We start from the raw sequence: 20,778 nt of genomic DNA on the forward strand, positions 1-20,778 counted from the left end.
ATCCAGAGGAGTTTGTGGATCTGCCCCTCTGATTAGGGGAGATTTCTCCTGGGGTAGCCCCTTCCCAGCTGACATTACTGCTCCTCTGGCCATTAGCACTTCTGTGGTGAAGAGGCCAAAAGGGTGACAGGGACAGCTTTGGATTCAGCAGAAACTCTCCCATCGTGAGGGAACGAGGAAGTACACCAGCCGTGAAACTGGCATATTCTTTCCTCTCCACCCTCCCCATCTTGCCTTAGTTGGCACCAGACAGGCAGGTCTTGGCATCTGTTGGTTGGAAGGCATCAGAGTCCTCCTCGTTGCTCTGTCTGGCTTCTAAAAATACCTGGATAGAGATGAATTGGTTGCTGAACCCTTGATTTCTTCAAGATTAGATTATTGCAATGCACTCTAGGTGGAGCTGCCCTTGAAGACAACTCAGAAACTTCAGTTGGTCCAAAATGCAGCAGACCCGGATACTGGCCTGCGTTCAGTTTATAAATCCCGTTTTAAAATAGCTGCACTGGTTGCCAGTTTGTTTTCGGGCCCAGTTCAAGGTGCTCACGTTGGTGTTTAAAGCCCTAAACAACTCAGGCCCCAAATATCTGAAAGACTGCCTCTTTCGACACGGACCTCCTCAGGTGCAAAGAGGGTCTTCCTGCTGGTTCCTCCATCCTCAGAGGTTCAGGGGAAGGAGGCAGCCTCAGTAGTGGCCCCTAAACTCTGGAATCCCTTCCCCACAGAGGTGCCTCTTGCACCACTGTGATACAGCTTTCGGAGATTGCTGAAGACGCACCTCTTTACCCTGGCTTTTGACACTTGACAAGTACGATTTCAGGGCCCCATATTTTTATGATTATAAATTGTTTTTAATACTGCGTTTTAATGCTGCAACCCACCTTGGAACCTTATAAAGGGCAGGCAATAAATGAGTAAATAATAACAAAAGCACAGTAAGCACTCTGGGATTGAAAGCAAGGAGCAAACAGCAGCTTACTTTATGTTTGCACTGGGACTTCTATCGCTATTACTGGATGTGTTTTAACAAGAGAGGGACGTGAAGCCTCTGTTTATATGATTGGAAACCTAGGTAACAATTACAGGGATGCCTCTGAATATCACAATACACCCCCTTTGGGCAAAACAGCTAGTGTTTCCTATAGGAAGCAGAGAGGGCAGTTGCTTTCATGCTGCTAGAATCCGAATGGAAGCAGCAGAGAGCACAACTCACAGCTATGAAAGCTTTTAATTAATTATCCTTTATTCCATAAGCAATGCCTTGCGACACTTGCTGCAAGGTGCAATTAACTAAATAAAGCTTTGGACTGTCCTGAAATCTAATATAGGCTGTCAACAACTAGGCTGCTCAAGTATTCAGCAGGGGTGTTATGAGCTCTGGCCACAAATCATGCCATTAACCGGATCTCAGAGGAGCCAAAATAGTATTCTCAGACAGAGGTATGTTCTCTTCAGCAGAGGTAATTCAGTGGTGGGCAGAGGATTTTGTTTCACCACTGCCTTTCTCCAAAGGGAGTGTTGCGCAAAGCAGACTCTTAGAGTAGTTGCAAAAGTTTTACTTACTTTCCTGAAACCCTTCTTCAGATAACAAGGTGGGGACAAAAAAAGTGTTTGTATAATTGAATTCCTAGTCTGTGCTGGTTGCCACATTTATTTGAAAATAAATCCCACCATAATCAATGGGACATACCATCAAATCTAAGATCAAGCTCACAGTTACATCGGGCATCCAAATCTTTTTGGCTTTATGGGTTGGGGGCATCTGCCTATGTCAAAAACCTAAACCCTGTTAAAATTGTCCTGGCTACAAGCCAGGGAAATCTGGCCATTAGTTCTTTGGAGCTGCACAGGACCTGGATAAGTGAAGACTCTTGGCATTACTTTAAAAAGCCAAGATTCTTTGGGGAAAGCCAAAGCATTTAACCCATTTTCGAAACTGACGTAAACTTGCAGTGAAAAAATGTACCCAACGTATTAACTGTGAAGACATGCAAAACTAGGGCTTCCACTCAGGAGGCTTGCCCCTACTGGCTATTAGCTTTCCTGTTATGTGAGTTTCTAAACAAGAGCATATGGAGCTTAAGACATGGGCTGCTCTTCTGTGGAACAGGATAAAGTGCCTTTCTCTTAGAAAGTCTCCTACCAGCTTGCCTGGTTAAAACTTCTGCTGGCAGAAACCTTAACCCACATTTGCTTTTAACCAACATTTGGATATGGGTTCCAAATACTGCTGAATGGTGAAATCTGGTTCACAACTATCATGGCCAATATCAGTACCTTAACCACAGCTGACATAACCAGGAGCATGCAACTGCAGTTAAGAACCTGGGAATATTTATGGGTGAAACCCAGTGGTGTCCCTGTTAGAATTCCTGTTCCATGATTGCAGTCATGGGATTGTTGTCTTTCACATTCAACATCTTTATCAACGACTTGGATGATGGACTCAAGGGCATCCTGATCAAATTTGCAGATGACACCAAACTGGGAGGGGTGGCTAACACCCCAGAGGACAGGATCACACTTCAAAACGACCTTGACAGATTAGAGAACTGGGCCAAAACAAACAAGATGAATTTTAACAGGGAGAAATGTAAAGTATTGCACTTGGGCAAAAAAAATGAGAGGCACAAATACAAGATGGGTGACACCTGGCTTGAGAGCAGTACATGTGAAAAGGATCTAGGAGTCTTGGTTGACCACAAACTTGACATGAGCCAACAGTGTGACGCGGCAGCTAAAAAAGCCAATGCAATTCTGGGCCTCATCAATAGTATAGCATCTAGATCAAGGGAAGTAATAGTGCCACTGTATTCTGCTCTGGTCAGACCTCACCTGGAGTACTGTGTCCAGTTCTGGGCACCACAGTTCAAGAAGGACACTGACAAACTGGAACGTGTCCAGAGGAGGGCAACCAAAATGGTCAAAGGCCTGGAAATGATGCCTTATGAGGAACGGCTGAGGGAGCTGGGCATGTTTAGCCTGGAGAAGAGGAGGTTAAGGGGTGATATGATAGCCATGTTCAAATATATAAAAGGATGTCACATAGAGGAGGGAGAAAGGCTGTTTTCTGCTGCTCCAGAGAAGCGGACACGGAGCAATGGATCCAAACTACAAGAAAGAAGATTCCACCTAAACATTAGGAAGAACTTCCTGACAGTAAGAGCTGTTCGACAGTGGAATTTGCTGCCAAGGAGTGTGGTGGAGTCTCCTTCTTTGGAGGTCTTTAAGCAGAGGCTTGACAACCATATGTCAGGAGTGCTCTGATGGTGTTTCCTGCTTGGCAGGGGGTTGGACTCGATGGCCCTTGTGGTCTCTTCCAACTCTATGATTCTATGATTCTATGATGGTGTATGTTTTGACTCCAGAGTGGGAAGTGACGGAGACAGGATGTTTGTGTTACTGTGTTCTGTGAAGTGAGACTATGTCCTTTGTTCATTCTCTTTGCTGTCTTGATGCTAGAAAGAGGGAGCCAATCAGACAGCAAAGAGAATGAACAAAGGACAATAGTTCTGTGTTCATGGAACACAGTAACACAAACATCCTGCCTCTGTCACTTCCCACTCTGTGGAGTGAAAACATACACCATCATGTGAAGGACAACAATCCCATGACTGCAATCATGGAGCAGGAATTCTAACAGTCCCACCAGCAGAACTACTTCCCTTCCCTCTGCCCCACTTTGATCCAGAGGATTGGAGGATCCTCTAGAGCAGAATGGCAGGGGGAGGGGGGAACTGCAAGGAAGAGGAGAGGAAGGAGTTGTTGCATTCATAAGAAGTCCACTCACACAACACTGGATGTCCCCCTAAGTGTTCTCATCATAGCCACAGAATGACATGTACAAAGAACAGTGGTTGCTCTGGCAACAGAGCAAACAAGCTTAATTAATCCACACCGTTGTCAAACTGAATAAACAGTACATGGATGGACGGAGAAATCTGTTGCTCAGGAGTGTCACGAGTATTTGTAAGCACAGCTCACCTACAACTAGTGACGAAGAGAGGAGATGGCCCTGTCAGTGAAATACAATCTGCAGGCGGCCACCTGCTCATGGCAGCTCCTTTGTGATTATACTCCTCTAGCAACATCTATTTCTAGCGCTTAGCGTTGTCACAGCCTGTCTTGTTCAGCTTGAGATAATACGAGAGCAATTTGCTTTCGACGTGGTTTAAATTGTTCACCGGAGCCATGAGAAACCCCCTCAGGCTCAGAACACATGCTTCATAATTCAGAAGGAGAGGGAATCTGCTAGCAGTTAATGGTGCACCTTGTAGTGCAGCAGAGAGGTAAAAATACGGCCCCAGTTGTTTTGGGAATTGCATAAACGCAATTCAAACCCCTTTCAGTTTTCCTGCTGCTTTTTGCTTTCTCAGGAGGAAAGAAGTGCCTGTAGGCTTGTTACCTGTAGGAACTCTCCCCATACCTGCATGCCAACAACAGCTGTGGGTTAACTTCCCTCACTCCATGAATGCATGACCCAACCTGGAGAATCTCTGTAGGACCCCAAAGCCTGGAATTCCAACAGCAGTTTGACCATGGAAGTTATGTTTATGTCTCTGTGATTGACAAAGTTATTCAGACTCTGACTGCCCTGTACCCACAGACAGCACTGGCCGTGACATCTGACTCTCAATCCATATTACCATTTTGTGAATCTGGCACATTCTTGGAACCAGGCAGGAAGTGATGAAAGATGAAGGGCGTTCTGTTCAGCCCTCCAAGTCATTGTGCTTCTTCTAGTGCATCTCACTTCCACTGAGCATCTGTTACCACACGTTGTCTAACTGCTTTTCTGGATGGATTTTCCAATAATGTGGGCTTTTGAAAGCAATCCCAGCAGAATCTTTTTCAACATTCTTTCTCAGTCTTTGTACAATCACATAAATGTCTGTGCAGCTAGGCTGGATTTTTGGCAGGCTTCCCACAACCACCCTTAAGAGCACATACCAAAGGACATGGTTCTCACTCATGTTTTTTCCACTACAGTGGTAGCCTCCAAGCCTTTTTTATTATTATCCAATTTCTACCCAGCGCTTCCTTCAGATTCTCTTGCTAGAGTGTTTTTTTCTGTTGCAATTACCACACTTAAGTACCCATTTCTTCAGCTTTTATCCACCCTTTCCCTTTTACAGTTTTATCTGCCTCTCTCTTTTTGTACATTTAGTGCTGTTTCTTTCCTCAATCGCCTTTTTGTGCATCCCCACCTAGATTGGGTTTATGGCTCGACATGGGGCTTTCCCCATAAGTGCCTGTCCTGTGACAGCAAAAAACTTAACACCTGAAATTCTGGAGATTCATACTGTGACTTAAGCTATTTACTTCTAGTTGCACCCAGGACTAAATGTAACCACCAGCTGTGGAAAAGTTATGGGGTCAATTGGTTTGCAGACCAAGAAGCAGGCAGACAGGCCAAGATACACATCAGAAACCATCATTGCTTAAAATCTTAACCCATTCATTCCAATCCATTTGGAAACCAAGGTTTTAATGGCAAATAAAGTGTTTAAAACTACAATGTGGAGGAATTCACTTAAACAATGCTTCAAGCAGCAAAAGCTTTTTCTTTCCGCCCAAGGCATTAATTTCTCATGCTTTTCCTGTACTCTGAAAGGAAGGTTCCAATAATTTCTCTTGCCCCAGGACAAACAAACAAAAGGTAAAAAGTTACAGATAGAGGCCCTCTGGGGTGCCTTCTTGTTTCTTATAAAGAACATTCTCTTTTGATTTTTTGAAGTCTTCGTTTGTTACTTTCATTCTCCGTTCCCGCAGAGCCATCAAGCCAGCTTCTGTGCAAATAGCCTGCCAGAGATGGAAGCCTCTGGTTAGAAAATTATGAATCTCACTTTTATTCAATGCAGTGAAAAAATAATTTTCAGTAAGCAATACTTGCAATATAGTCCAGCTAGGGCAGCAATCCTATGCATACTTACTTAGGAGTAAGCAGCACAGCACTGACTGAGACTTACTTTTAAATAAACCTGCACAAGATCGGGGCATAAGTCTGTTAAGGTTGGTTCATATCTTAACTAAACAAAAAGGCAACTGGACTGTAACACACAGTAATCTTTACATCCTTTTTTTGGTTCTTTCCCTCTCCATACTCTGCTCTCACAGAAGCAGAGCCCAGCAGAGCCCAATGAATCTTTTCAGCACTTGAGTGAAATGCCAAAATCAAAGTTTTTACAATGAAGTGTTATTGGGTTTAAGCAAGAAAATGGAGGAGAGATCTTGTGAGTCAGTCATGGTGCAACCACCAGTGAAAGACAAGGAAGCAAAACATGCTCAACTGCAGAGGTCCTCTTAGTTTTGCCGCATTCAGGGTTAACCCCCTTCCTATCAATTCCTCCAACCCGTGCCAATGCTGGCAGTATTTCAGCTCTTGTTAAAGCATTCCTCATGAAACACACCCAAGCCTTTTCTGGTGGTTAATGTTAGGAATTAATTAATGGGGCCCTTTTGATTATCAGTTGCATTTTATCTATCATATTGTGTTTTTAATGTTCTATCATTTTAACTTGAATACTTGAGATGGATTACAATTAATGCAAGGCCTTAGCTGCTCCCTCCTTCCCTGCAAAAGGCATTCTGCAAGTGTCACTGATTCCTACAAGCTTCTAGCAAAATTTTGGCAAAATAGTCAAGCATTTCTTACCCTCATTTCATGAGTTTTGGCCCCTCGTACCAAAGACAGGCCCACTTCCAAATATCAGTGACTTTCTAGCTCAGGAGGAGGCAAAATAGCTGACCAACATGGGAAATACTTCCATGACACGGGAAATTTGTTATCAGGCAAACTGGAAGATGCCAGTTCATATTTGATAAAAATAATGGTGTTTGTGAGAAGGGATGAAACATATGAGGAAAGGAGGCTGAGATGCTTCACTGTTAAGAGGAGAAACTTTAATTGTTTATCATCTTACCTTAATATCTGCACCAGAAAGATCGTCTTTAGCCATAATCAGCTCATCCAGTGTGACATCATCTGCCAAAGTCATTCTGCTGGTATGAATCTGAAAGATGCGCTTCTTTGTTTTCTCATCGGGCAGAGGGAATTCAATCTTCCTATCAATACGTCCTGGGGATTGAAAAACAACAACCAGGCAGCTTAGATTTTTACTGAGATGGAAGGATTTCCTTGGGAGGTGGCTTCACACTGCGACTAAACAGTTTACTTCTTTAAAAAACAGTTTTATCCAGCAAATGATGGCATGCCATCTGAAAAGCAAATAAGCAACTGCAGCATAAACCATTTTGGCACTTTCTACTCCACAGCTATTATGTTCCCCTGACTAATGGAGATAAGCATTCCCTGAGGTTAAATTTCATAAACTACATATTTCTCTTACATTTACATCCTGCCTTTCTTCAATGGAACTCAAGGTGGCCCATTGAGGGTTTCCAGGCCATCTCCCATCTAGGTACTGACCACACCCTGATTCGCTCAGCTCCAACAAGTTTGTTGTATTATTTGTCTTCAGACCATACCCTGGGATCTAGCATGCAGAACTGTAACTGCTCACATCCCTCATTTTTCACACTTCCCTCTCCCCAGGTTCTAAATCTAGATTATGAGCCACTGAGGGAGAGGAACTTGCCCATTTTTGCTTGGATCAAAGTGTCATGTCCAGTAATAACATCAATAAAGAGTAAGCTACATAAAGGAAGCACTTAGCTTATTGAGAAACTGCAACAGTCAGTAGTCTAATGCAAAAAACAAGTGGCATTATTTTGTAACACAATGATCACCTGGCCTGATTAAAGCTGGATCCAGTGTTTCTATTCTGTTAGTGGCCATGATCACTTTTACATCTCCACGTGAGTCGAACCCATCTAACTGGTTCAGCAGCTCCAGCATTGTTCGTTGGATTTCCCTTTCGCCCCCCGAATTTGAATCGTATCTTTGGAGGAGAGAGAATAACATGAAAGTAAGTTGCATGCAGCAGTCTCCACAGAAGATCACATTTCCCTTTATCTCTCAATAAAATCACTGAGCAATCACAGGCAAATAAGTTATGGCACAAGGAATGGCTACACAGAGATCTCCCCCAACCTCTTTTTTAAAATTTCCAAACCCAGCAGATGAGATACCACATTCCACTGGATGGGTAAGAGGCTGGACTCAAAGCTGGTAAGCTTTGCTTACTTGGCTTGCTTGGCACCACATAGCTGTTGCAAGTCTTTTCTGCCCCTTCTCATTCCCCCTGCCCTCAGCTGAAATAGCACAAAAAGCCTTCAAGATGGGGAACAGGTGCTTTTACAATACCATCAGATTTCACGCGCATAATTTGCTCTGTTTAACACAGCTGCATTTCAGCAACTTCTATCTGGTCTTCCTTTGAAATTTTAAGTGACTGCTTTAGCCTCCAGTAATTATTACAACAGGTCTTACAAATGGCTCAGTTAGAGTATAGTCTGAGAGTGCTCTTGGCACCTATATTACATCAGAAGTTAGCTTCATAGCATCTTCAAACTTACTCTTACAATGTGGGGTAGAATTTTTTTTTAAATGCAAGATGGGATTATCAGGACTATAGGCAACTTCCCGTTTAGGCACAGCTGAATTGACGTGCGATCACACACAAACGGCACCGAACCTGGAAGGAGCCCCCAAACGTCATAAAGACGTCATGAAAAGGGGTGGAACGGGCAGAGCTGGCTTACATGTGCTCTACCAATGGATGCAGGGGTCCATAACGGAACCCTCACACAAAACAAGGGTTGGCTCTGAAGCAAAAACACATGTGAGCAAAAGGAAAAGTAACCTTTGGGGAGCGCAGGATGCAACACAGCTCCTGTGTTTCAACTCCTATCATTGATTGACTGGAAAGAAAGGAAAAAATGAAACCAATTCATAGAATTGCATTTGTTACATCCCACATTGAAGCGACAACCATGTCCTACCTTTTGGTACCTATAGCATCGATTTCATCGATGAAGACGATTGATGGGGCATGTTCCTCAGCCACTCGAAAGAGTTCTCGAACAAGCTTTGGACCATCTCCCAGGTACTTCTGTATGAGCTCAGAACCAACCACTCTCAGGAAGGTGGCAGAGGTTTGGTTTGCGACTGCTTTGGCTAGTAATGTTTTACCTGTTTGATTTCCAAAACACAGTTGAATTTAGAGCTTGCAGAAACAGTGACTAATCTATGCAATGCTATGCATGCATGCAGTTTGGAACTATCCACAAGCTACCCATATTGTCTATGAGAAATTAACTTCTGAGGTTAGGCAATCTTACAATTCAGCTACAGCCTTGGAAGTACTTCAAAAAGGTTCCTGCAACTTGAATTCATGCTTCCTGGGGGAGAGGTATGCTTTATATTTATTTTGCTGGAAGCTGCCTTGAGTGGCTGGAGAAACCCAACCAGATGGGTGGGGTATAAGTAATAATAATAATAATAATAATAATAATAATAATAATAATAATAATAATATGCTTGACTGGAGTGTTGGTGCAGAGAAGCTATTTAAAGGAATGTCTGGAAAACATGGCCATATCTGGTGAAGATGTTTTCTAAAATAATAATAATCAATATATTCAAGACAGTATACAGCCAAAAACTAAAACAACCAAATCAATACATAAAATATCCTAGTCAGTTTATACCCCAAGACAATATAAAATAAAAACAGAAATAATAAGTAGACAAAGAGCTGGAAAAACATTTTGCGAACTCAACTTACAAAGGCACAACAGTCGTGAAAGACCTTAACCTGCCCCCAAAGATGCCAGGGAGGTAGCAGCCTTGGGCTTCCTTGCAGAAAAAGCTTTCCAGAGTTTCAGCACTGCAGCAGAAAAGGCACTGTGCCTTGTGGAGCCAATCTAGCCTCCCCAGAAGATGGCATTTTCAGCAGCACCTCATGGGTAAATATTAGCTTATCACATCCCACATTTCAGAACCACACTATTATAAAGAACAATGCCAGGGACAGTAGCAAGACCTTATTGCTCCAGCCTCCAGGCAGAATATCTATGAGCTGTGTACCAATCATGAGGTGCAGCCTGGAATGTCAACATTTAGAGACATATAGAACTAGAATGACAGAAGAGTAGTACCTGTGCCAGGTGGTCCATACAGAATGACTCCTTTGGGTGGCTTGATACCCATCTCTTCATAATATTCAGGATGGGTCAAAGGGAGCTCCACAGACTCCTATAAGAAGAAGCAACAACATATCTATCTGTATATTAGCTCTTCCTAGCTGAAAAAAAAATCACAGACTGGGCAGCGAATTAATGATCAAAATTAGAATTTTCAAAAGTGAATGTTAAACTGAGTATTTTAAAGCAACAAATGCCAGTAACACCACTGTTTCCAACAGACTCCAATGTGATGAAGGAGCTGGAGTTTCAAGCTGAGAAACAAGAGCCCTGAGAAACAGAGATTTGAAGCGTCACTCAACTTGGATAGTCCCAGGCAATTCTCTGTAAGCCTAATTTCCCTTATAGGATTAAAGTGCACAATTTCTTTGCAAGGTGCTGTAATACATACATACATACATACATACATACATACATACATACATGAATGCTTTTCACCATCATCTGGGTCTCAAAGTGGCTTACAATGATAGAAACATGAAATATTACAATATACAAAAACTTAAATTAAATTTCAAACATTTAAAATCTCATAAATTAAAACACCAGAGAAGCTTTCATGAGGCAAAGGCCTCCTGAAATAGGGTGGTTTTAACTAGGCACCTGAAATGCAGCAGGGACAGTGCCTGCTTGACTTCTAGTGGAAGGATATTCCATGGAGTTGCACCCACAATGCTGAAGGCACAGCTTCTCACTGGCATGTATTCAGCTAGGAAAAAAAGTGCGAAGGGTCCTGCTGCATATTCTACATTGAAGCCTGAAACAAGTTCGGATTCTCCCTCTGTCAAGTCAAATGGTGCTCGGTTTGTTTCTGCTAGGGTTGAAACGTATCATATTATGGCCAGAGGCCATGCGGGTAAAATTAATCATGTGTGTTCTTGTGTAATAATAAGGGTAGATATAATGATAGAGAGTAAAATAGGTGGAAAGCTTGGGACTTAAGGCAGTCCTTGAGGTTTCTTGGGCCTCAGCTATTCAGGTCTTTGCACAAGAACTGTGAACCTGGTTCAGTAGCAAAGAGCAAGCCAGTGCAGGTCTTTTAACACTGGTGTAAACGTTAACAGGTAAAAGTTTACAGTATTATTTATTTTAGGATTTATAAACTGCTCTATAAAAAGGTAAAGGTACCCCTGCCCGTACGGGCCAGTCTTGACAGACTCTAGGGTTGTGCGCCCATCTCACTCAAGAGGCCGGGGGCCAGCGCTGTCCGGAGACACTTCCAGGTCACATGGCCAGCGTGACATCGCTGCTCTGGCAACGCCGTTTACCTTCCCGCTAGTAAGCGGTCCCTATTTATCTACTTGCACATGGGGGTGCTTTCGAACTGCTAGGTTGGCAGGCGCTGGGACCGAGCAACGGGAGCGCACCCCGCCCCGGGGATTCGAACCGCCGACCTTTCGATCGGCAAGTCCTAGGCGCTGAGGCTTTTACCCACAGCGCCACCCGCGTCCCAAACTACTCTATATTCAGAGAATACTCATATAAAACAGTACAGATCATATACAGTAAAACTTCCGTGAACGTCCGACTTGTCTAGCGTCCACTCCGGCAAACGAAGTACCGGAACGGATTACATCTGGGCTTGCCGCTTGCTCATGCACAGAAGTGCTAAATCGCGCTTCGCACATAAGCGCAAACCGCTCCGCGTGAGTGCGTAGATGCAGCGCTTTGCCCTGCGTCCTTTTCGGCTAATGGCTGGGGCTCCAGAACGGATCCCGGCCGCAAAACAAGGTATGACTGTAAACAGTATTTTTAAAAAATGAACAAGAATTAAAAACTGCAGAGATAAAATATACTCGTTTTGATAAGCTTGGGACAAAAAAAGATGGTTTTTCAACAAACACTGGAAAACAGAACAGGAGGTTGCTTCATTTCTAAAGGAAGAGAATTGTAGTGGGCTGGAGCCTCAGCACTACAATCACACGCTCAAGCCACAGGGACATGTGGCACCATCAAGAGAGATCATTACCAGACCGCCTCTCCGCTAAGCAAGTGAAGTTCTTGCAATAGTTGCTGAGGAATAGAATCAAGTAAATACCGGCACGGGTTTTTTTTTATTTCTTTTTTAAAAATTGTGACATAATCAAACGTCCTTCTCCCCCCCTTTTTTTCTTCTTCCAATAATATTTATTGAATTTCCTACTAACATATTACATACTATAAAATCAATAAAACAAAAATAAGAAAGATAAAAAAACAAAAAACAACAACAGATATAACAAATAATAACCAAAGATATAACCACAAACACATATACAATGAAAATGAATTAATTAGTTAAACTTCCAACTTCTTTCATCAGTGCTGAAATACCTTAATTTCTTGAATCTGGTTATCTAAGCCTCCAATATCTGCATATGTCTCTTGAGGGGCTTTCTCCACCTTCATCACTGTCACTAAAGGATCTGTGTCATCCATGAGGACTCCTATCACAGCGTGGACCTAATCAAAACAGGCAGCAGCACCAATAAGTAATATTGCATGTAATTCACTTGGGTCTGGGTTGGAGAGAAACAACATGTTTATTTGAGTGTTTGTCCCATTACTAGCAAGGAGGCAAAGCATGAATGTCATTGACATAGGTCTGTGGGCCAGCTCTCTTGGTCAAAATCACCACCAGAAAAGGATGCCCAGGACCACCCCAAATCAGCAGCGACCTCTGCTGCCTGCTCCAAAGTACAGTGCTATCTGGCAGATTTCTACACCACAGCCAAAGTTTGTTTGTTTACTTATAAGAAACTTATTGGTTGCTTGTCACCCAAAGGGTGCATAAATACACTGTACCATAGAAAAAGAAGAGGGGAATCAAATAAAACATATGCCATATCGGGAAAACAAAAAATGAACCACCAGCCACCAGTTACAGCAACAAAATACATTAGTAGCACACAAGCAATAAAGTTCTCTGACTCACTCAGAAGAGTCAACAGCAAACACAAGTAACACAAGTTACTGAGTCAAGGTTTTGGTTGCTGCACACTGGGCCCTAAACATGTCTACAAATACAAATGCATGCAAGATGAGCAGTGTGATCTAAGTTACGCACAGGTACAATTATAGCATTCCAGCAGTAACTTCAATGAAAATGTCAACTGAATTTCAGCCAAACTGCTGCAGCTCTATCGGTCAACAGGGCAAGTTTGCTACATATCCAATTAAGCATGGCTCAGGCTACATCATTACACCATGCTGCAACACCAGCAACAAAAATTAAAAGAAACTGGTGTTGTCTGCCACTTTGCATTGACTAAGCTGTCCAAGGGAAGTGACAGGGCAGATGACAATTATCCTCTCATGAAAATGATTTCACAGCTGATCAAAAGAGGCACTTTTCTTTTCTTTTTGCTTTTCTTCATACCTTTCCATTCTAATCCAAAGAAGCAACAACCTGCCGCTGTTCAAATCAATAGGAATCTAGTGCCTCATAACTAGCTGACCTCATGTGATCAGCTCTCGCTACACAGGGCTGTTTACTATCTCTGTTGCCCTCCTCCGAGTTCTCCACTAAGTTTGAATCCTTTTCAAATTTGTCATGCCCAGGCTACAGCAGGTAGTCAAAATATGCATGGTGCAAACTCAAGACTGCAGCAGAGGGAAAGGCAAGAAGCAGGCTGGGCTGAGAACTAGCTCCATTTGGTTCCTTCTCTCTCTGAACTGTTTCTATTCCTCTTCCTCCTCAACCTTTTTTCCTTTTGTGCCATGTATTTTAGATTGAAAACTGGCACGCGAGGATTGTCTTACTTGCTCCTGGCAGCTCTGGGAGATTTTTGAGCTTCAGAGTGGGGCACAATTTTTTAAGATAAATAAATATTAATAAATGTTACGCACTTTCAGAGGCAGGCTACTCATCTTTAAATATGACAATAATTACCTTATGATTAAGCAGAACTGAACACCCTGGCTCCAGCAAATCCTTGTCTACAAAGGAGAGAATGCTGACATAGTGCTCTGATCCCACCGACGTAGACACGATAGCATGATTATCATCAATAATCTCCTCCAGTGTCCCTACAGACATCGGGGTCCCTCTCAGATCATCCACCTTTGATCTCTCTTCCTGCAAACAAAAATAAAATGTACGTATGCATGGATTGACCCTCACCCTGCCAACCTTCTATGTCTACAGTAGAGAAAGGACTGATAGGGCCCCATTTGGTGGCAGTCCCTACCTGCAAACAAGGGCCTCAAGATAATTCCATTATGTTAGAGCAGAAAGTCTGCAAATAGCCAAGATAGCAAGAATGTAAAATTGACAATAGGTTCTGCTTAAGTTTGTGCTTCTTAAAGACCTAAGTAATCAAGCTTGTTTTATGCCACCCTATCTATACCTAGAGCAGGTGAGTCCTGTGCATCCTTCTCAATATACATTTATATTGTATTGAGAACCTCGGATGTCATTTTAAATAGCTTTGTTTGTGAACCTTATAAATAGAAGAGCAAGCTAAAAAATGTGATGTATTGGATTTTCCTTCCTTCCTTCCTTTATCTTTATTTGTCAGACCAATAGCTACTATGGTATACTAAACCTGCAATGCACTTTAACGCACTACCTGAGAACACCTATAGGGCTTATTCTCTTATGGTTCAAACAGAAAAATGATTATTCTGCTTCATAGCATAGCTTGAGCCAATAGGACAGGGGGAAACTGTGGCCCTCCTAATGTTGCTGGACTACAGTGGATTTTCAAAGTGCAGAAATAACCCACGTCCATTTTGTTCTCTATATAATAAGCACAGTTTCAGAAACATGGCAAGGTCATTCACGATTCTGAACAATTTATTGTGGAATGAGATTTCCTCAGGCAACGCCTGTTTCACTAAATGAATAGAAGAGGAAGAAGGTGGAAAGTATACAAACAAATGGCTTGAGATACAGACTGGAGCAAGTTAATAACTGGAGATGGATAAGCAGAGAGAATATTTGCCTCTCCACATATACCTCTTGCTTCTCTTCCAAAGGTTTCATCTGTTCCTGGTTCCTGATGAATTCTTCCTCCATCAAAAGGTAATCTTTTATTCTTTCCAATTTCAACAGTTTGAGTCTGCACTGGGTGTGAGGGGTTACTATAAAGAAAAAGGCAAAGAATAAAATTATTCAAATTTTGTGAGTGAAGCTCTGGGGAGAACACTGGTATCTTCATTCTTTGGGATTGCCAACTAAATGGGATTTTTAAGCTCTTAAAATTTGCCTTGGGTTTGCTGCTTTCTACCCTTAGCTACTACTTTCCTGTGAATGTAGGGGGAGCTACCTTATTCTGAACTGCAGTGAGAAGGAAGATTTCATGTCAAAACTCTTGTGTGGAGAGGTTATATGACATTATAGAGGAGCCTTTATTTATTTATTTATTTTTGAGGGATAAATGTGTTCATTATTTACTTATGTTAGTATATTGCCCAACATCTTAATGTTCTCACACAAATCCCATAAGAGATTTTAAAAACAAATAATAACAATAAAATTAGAAGAAATAAAACCAGAGGCAGCAACTCATATAAAAGAGCATTAAAAAGCACTAAGAGCACAACTCTAACTCTGTCTAACTCAGAAGTCCTACTGAATTTGAATTTAGGACGGCAGCCTAAAAGATTTAATTTCAAAGCAAAAGGATTATAACACAGGGTGCCAGGGAAGCCTCTCTGGAGAGGGAATTCCACAACCAGTACAGTACCACTGAAAATGCCCCCTCTCCAGTAATCACCCACCACCACACCTCATTTGGTGATCACACTCAGAGAAAGGCCTCTGAAAATGACCTCAGAGTCAAGGTAGGTGTATTTTAAAGGTTGTTTTAATATGGCTAAAATCTGCTCTGTGCTTCCAGTATTTGCACAGTAATCAGATTATAAAATAAATTCTAAAAGTTGAAAATGACCTACAGGCTCAAAGTTCTGGATTCCATGACACAGCAGTAAGCAGATGTTACAAATATAAATGGTTGCCTCATGCCAAATCAAACTGTTGATCCATCTAGCTTTCACTCGGCTTGACAATAGCTCTCTGAAGTTTCAAACAAAGAGGCCTCTTCCGGCCTTGGTATCTGAGCTTTATAAGCACAGGGGCCCAAGCCTGAACTGGGGCTCTTCTATATGTAACACGTACTCTGTGATGGTCCTGTCCTGAAATGTGCACAAACCAGCTGTGCTTACCCAGTGGGAGTTTGCTGGCAGCATCTGGTCCCTTTGTCTTCTTCTTCTTTTTCCCCACTCGAGTTGGAACTGGAGGCTCATATTTCTTCTTCTTATCCTTTTTTATTTCAAGAATCAGGTAGAAAGAGTCAGAATGATGAAAGAATTGACCCCAATGAAACCTGTGCAAGAGTTAGCACTGCAGTGTGAAGAAATATGATTGCTGACCAGGGATGGAGACCCATGGTCCTTCAGATATTGTTGAACTACTGCTGCTTTCAAAATCTTTGCCCACTATTCATGCTGGATAGGGCTGATGAGAGTTGGAGTGCCACAGGTTTCCGACCCCTGGCCTAGACCAGTACAAGGAGAAACACTGAATCAACTCCAACCCGCAACTCTTACCTAAAATCTGGGAAGCAAGTTATTAATACAGAGCTCTCTGATCAATAAACTACAACCACAGGTTCCTGACTGTGTCCTAAGTGACCTCCAAAGCTCCACTATATACAACTTCAAGCCCAGCAAACAGGCTGAGATAACACATCCTCCTCCATGCTGCTGTGATTCTTGGCAACTGGAGCTAATGCTTCACATCTTACTATGTATGGCCTTAGAAATCAAGATCCAAGTGGCTGGAGAAACATAGTGTGCCTCCGAAACAAATCAGCGCATACAATGCTCACAATTTGTCCAAGAGGACTGCTACTGAGTTGGCTCCAAACAACAGAAGGCACAAAATGAGATGTATTAGTTATGCGGTTGGTAAGATTACTTAAATGCTGCTATGGAAAGGACAGAGGAAGTTTATGTTGGTGAAAAACGTGTGTTTGAAAGTTTCTGATTACAAACTCTTGATAATCACGGTAGTACTAACGGATTCTAGATTATTAAATTCAGTATTTTCCTGTGTGTCAATGTAACACAATGGCGACTGATAATGTTTTATGATTAAGTACAAATTCAATTACACAATGATACACCCGAGGAAATGCTGCCCAATTAGCACAGAACAGATTTTCTAAACAAAATTGTATTGCTGCATTTCTTAAGGAATTACATCTGATAAAAACATTTTTACATTTTCTTACTTTGTCATCCTTCTTGCCACCTCCAGGACCATGTCCACCACTCTGACTTTGACCCTAATAATGGGAACAAACAGAAGATCAAAAGGCATACTAAAAGTCAGTCTACTTCACATTCTTGAAATATATAGGAACCTCCCCCTCCCCCCCCTTACACACATCCCACTCATGCAGAATCACATTTACGTGAGTCGTCGCATCGTAAACAAATAATTGCCCTTCCCTCGACCAGTGGCGCAGGAGGCACTTTCTCCTTGCCTCTGCCATCCTGGCACCAGTTCTGCTGGGCACACACTAGCTCACCTCAGGCAGGCAGGCAGGCTCACCTCAGGCAGGCAGGCAGGCCAGGTAGTGGCCCGAGCAATTTCCAGGGTGAATCTGTCTCTCTCCTCTCTGTGCACTCTCCCTATTAAAATGGGGGTTCTCACCACATTACATGATTTCATTTATGTACACAGGGGCCCGGAACATGAGTTGGGGGGGGGGGGACCTGTACTAAACATATTGATATTCAAATATTTACACCATGAACCAAGTCCCATTCTACCACCCAAGTAAGGTTGTAATCCTATCCGCACATTTGAGGGAGCAAGTCTCAATGAATTCAGCAGAAATGACTTTTGAGATATTTAGGATCATACTGCATGCATGTTTAGGGCTGCAGCTTAAGATGTGCAAAACAGGTGTAAACTTCCAGCATCTTAATGAAACTGGAAGTACAGACTACGATCTGCCACACTGGAAAAGAATATAACTTTTAGTTTCAACAAAAATTCTTCACAGTGAAGTGCTTTTAAACAGCAGTAGTTTAAAACCAAACTGACAAAAAAATTCTCATTTGTGTTTGGAGAGCTAATCACACTAGCATAGTGATGTGCAGTCCAATCCTACGAATGTTTATTTGGAAGCTTTATAATGTCCGGTGGGGTTGCTTCCAGGTAAGCATGTATACAACTGCACTAAGGGCCAAAAGCAGGATGTCCTCAATTCAAATCACTCCACTACATAACTAAGTAAATGGGCTTTCACTACAACTAGGGCAGCTTACGATAAAAGCAATGCGACTGCCCTGCACAACCAACCTGCCAATGAGAAGCTTTGTGGGCTTTTATAAGTTAAAAGCTACTGCTGCGTTTTTTATTTTATTTTTTAGATCTGCCAAGTGGTTAAAGAGTTTTACCCTTTGACTCAACGGTCTCTTGGAATCACAGCTTTACTGGGGTAAACAGGACACAAAAACCTCCGTAAACAAACAATTCACACACAGAGACCTGTATGTGTGAGCCGCGATTCACACACAGAGACCTATACATGTGAGGCATGAATACAGTGGATGCTCGGGTTGCGAACATGATACGTACGGGAAGCACATCTGCAACCCGCAGCGTCCGCAAACAGCAGCGCTGTGTCTGCACACATGCGGATCACGATTCTGCACTTCTGCGCATGCACCGAAACCCAGCCGTAACCCATTCCGGTACTTCCAGGTTCGGCGCGGTGCACAACCCGAAGTGTCTGTAACCTGAGGTATGGCTGTATATTTGTGTGCATAAGGCACATGAGTTACACAAACAAAAACAATTATTATTATTTCATTGTTTGTACCCTCCCACCTGACAGGATTGACCTAGCCACTCTGGGGCACAAAAGTCTGTGCAGTACAGTGGTACCTCTGGTTACGTACTTAATTCGTTCCGGAGGTCCGTTCTTAACCTGAAGCACCACTTTAGCTAATGGGGCCTCCTGCTGCCGTCACATGATTTCTGTTCTCACCCTGAAGCAAAGTTCTTAACCCGAGGTACTATTTCTGGGTTAGCGGAGTCTGTAACCTGAAGCGTATGTAACCCGAGGTACCGCTGTATTGTACAGATAGACGGGCAGGTGTTTGTGTGTGTGTTTCCCACACCAGAGGCTGACATTGGCAGATGCGACTAGTGGCCACATAAGTCTCACTTTAGGCGTCACCACAACCGACGAGCGCCAAGGCCGTCACAACCTAACTCTTGACAGCGAGCTCCCAGAAGGGGCCCGGATTCCTCCGCGACCACCTTCGCCGCCGCAATGGGCCCTCGAGGCCTTTAGCCCCGCTCTTCCTTGCTCTCTGGTCCCCCCCCCCCCCGCCCCGTCTCCATCGCACGCCATCCACCCCGCCTCGGGTAGGGGGCGGGCCATGACACCGCATTAAATCTGCGAAGCCCACGCAGAGAGACGGAAGCGGCAGGATCCTGGTCCACCTCTCCCTCCTCCTCCTCCTCGCCACCTCTCGGTTTCTCCAGGCGAGGCCCAGCTGCGGCGCCCGCAGACCGAAAAACCCCGGAATCACCGGCCTCCCCAACCCGACTCACCATTCTGCTCACTCACAGCCGGCCGCCGGAAACTGAGCGGACCCTTGAAGCGGCGGAAGCGGAAGCGGGCTCGCTACGGGCCCCCGCGAGGACCAAAAAGCATGCGCGAAGCAAGAGCGACGCCGATAGGGGGCGGAGCCAAGGATTGGCAGGAGCCTATCAAAAAGAAGACTCCGGGAAAAGGACGCCCGCTTGTTTCTATGGGAACGGGAGAAAGGGCGCCGTCGTAGATGTTTTGATTCCCTGGGGGTGGAGGGCGGGTTGTGTGTGTTGCCGTGTGCCCCCAAAGAGGGTATATTTAGAAAAGAAAAGAAAAATGCTTTAAATGAGTTGATCTTGGAAGGGACAGGAAACGTTTTGGAAGAGAGGTGTTGCAATGGAAAAGCTCTTGGCGTTGGTTTGGGAAGAGAAAGGGAATTAACATTTTGATAAATAAAGGATCGACGCGTGCTGATTTATGTGCAAAAGCTCTGTTGTTTCGGTTTTTTAAAAAAAGGATTTATGTTAAGTGCATGTTCATATTAAACGTCCTGCTGATGATCTGAAGAAAAATGTGTGCGTGCTGCTGCCAGCACAGTTGAAGGCGATATGATTGGAACATGCAATAGTTTTTTCTGATGCAAAGACAGGACTAGCCTCAGATCTGAGTCGCTTTCCACGGCCCTGGAGCGAAGTGATCTCTGGTGGGTCCCCTCCTGCATTGGTGCCCACCACAGGGTGGGTGTGGAAAACACACACACACACACACACACACACACAGAGAGAGAGAGAGAGAGAGAGAGAGAGAGAGAGAGAGAGAGAGTTTTAATTACATAAAATGCCTCATCTCGGAGCAAAACTATATTAGGGGAAACTTGATAATTAAAATGGTGAATAATTTGCAGATATTATCTGCAGATATACAAGTAGGTTTAGAATTCTGTTAGACAGAGCTTTGAGGTTAAGGATAGGAGAAGCAAAGGGAACACTATGCTTTCCTCCTCCTTTCCCTGAGCGTGACCCATACACCCACCCCCAATCCAGGGGATCGAATAAATCCCTAGAACAGCAGGTATGCGAGGTGCATGGGGAGAGGAAAGATGGAGAACAGTTGCACAAGCAGAAGTCTTTGCACT

At 43.4% G+C, this 20,778-nt stretch overlaps 1 protein-coding gene across 1 annotated transcript; it reads right to left on the reverse strand.

The window, feature by feature from the left end:
• Nucleotides 1-5,464: 5,464 nt before the first annotated feature.
• PSMC1 (proteasome 26S subunit, ATPase 1) lies at nt 5,465-19,763 on the reverse strand. Its single transcript, XM_028717789.2, has 11 exons — nt 19,664-19,763; nt 17,322-17,375; nt 16,252-16,348; nt 15,044-15,168; nt 13,976-14,161; nt 12,418-12,546; nt 10,060-10,156; nt 8,902-9,091; nt 7,747-7,898; nt 6,921-7,075; nt 5,465-5,799 (listed from the first exon to the last, which is right to left on the reverse strand). Exons 1-11 carry the CDS (start codon nt 19,664-19,666, stop codon nt 5,665-5,667), a joined length of 1,323 nt encoding a protein of 440 aa, XP_028573622.1. The 5' UTR covers nt 19,667-19,763; the 3' UTR covers nt 5,465-5,664.
• Nucleotides 19,764-20,778: the final 1,015 nt, after the last annotated feature.

This window comes from Podarcis muralis, chromosome 1, assembly GCF_964188315.1.
Source record: "Podarcis muralis chromosome 1, rPodMur119.hap1.1, whole genome shotgun sequence".
NCBI lineage: Eukaryota > Metazoa > Chordata > Lepidosauria > Squamata > Lacertidae > Podarcis > Podarcis muralis.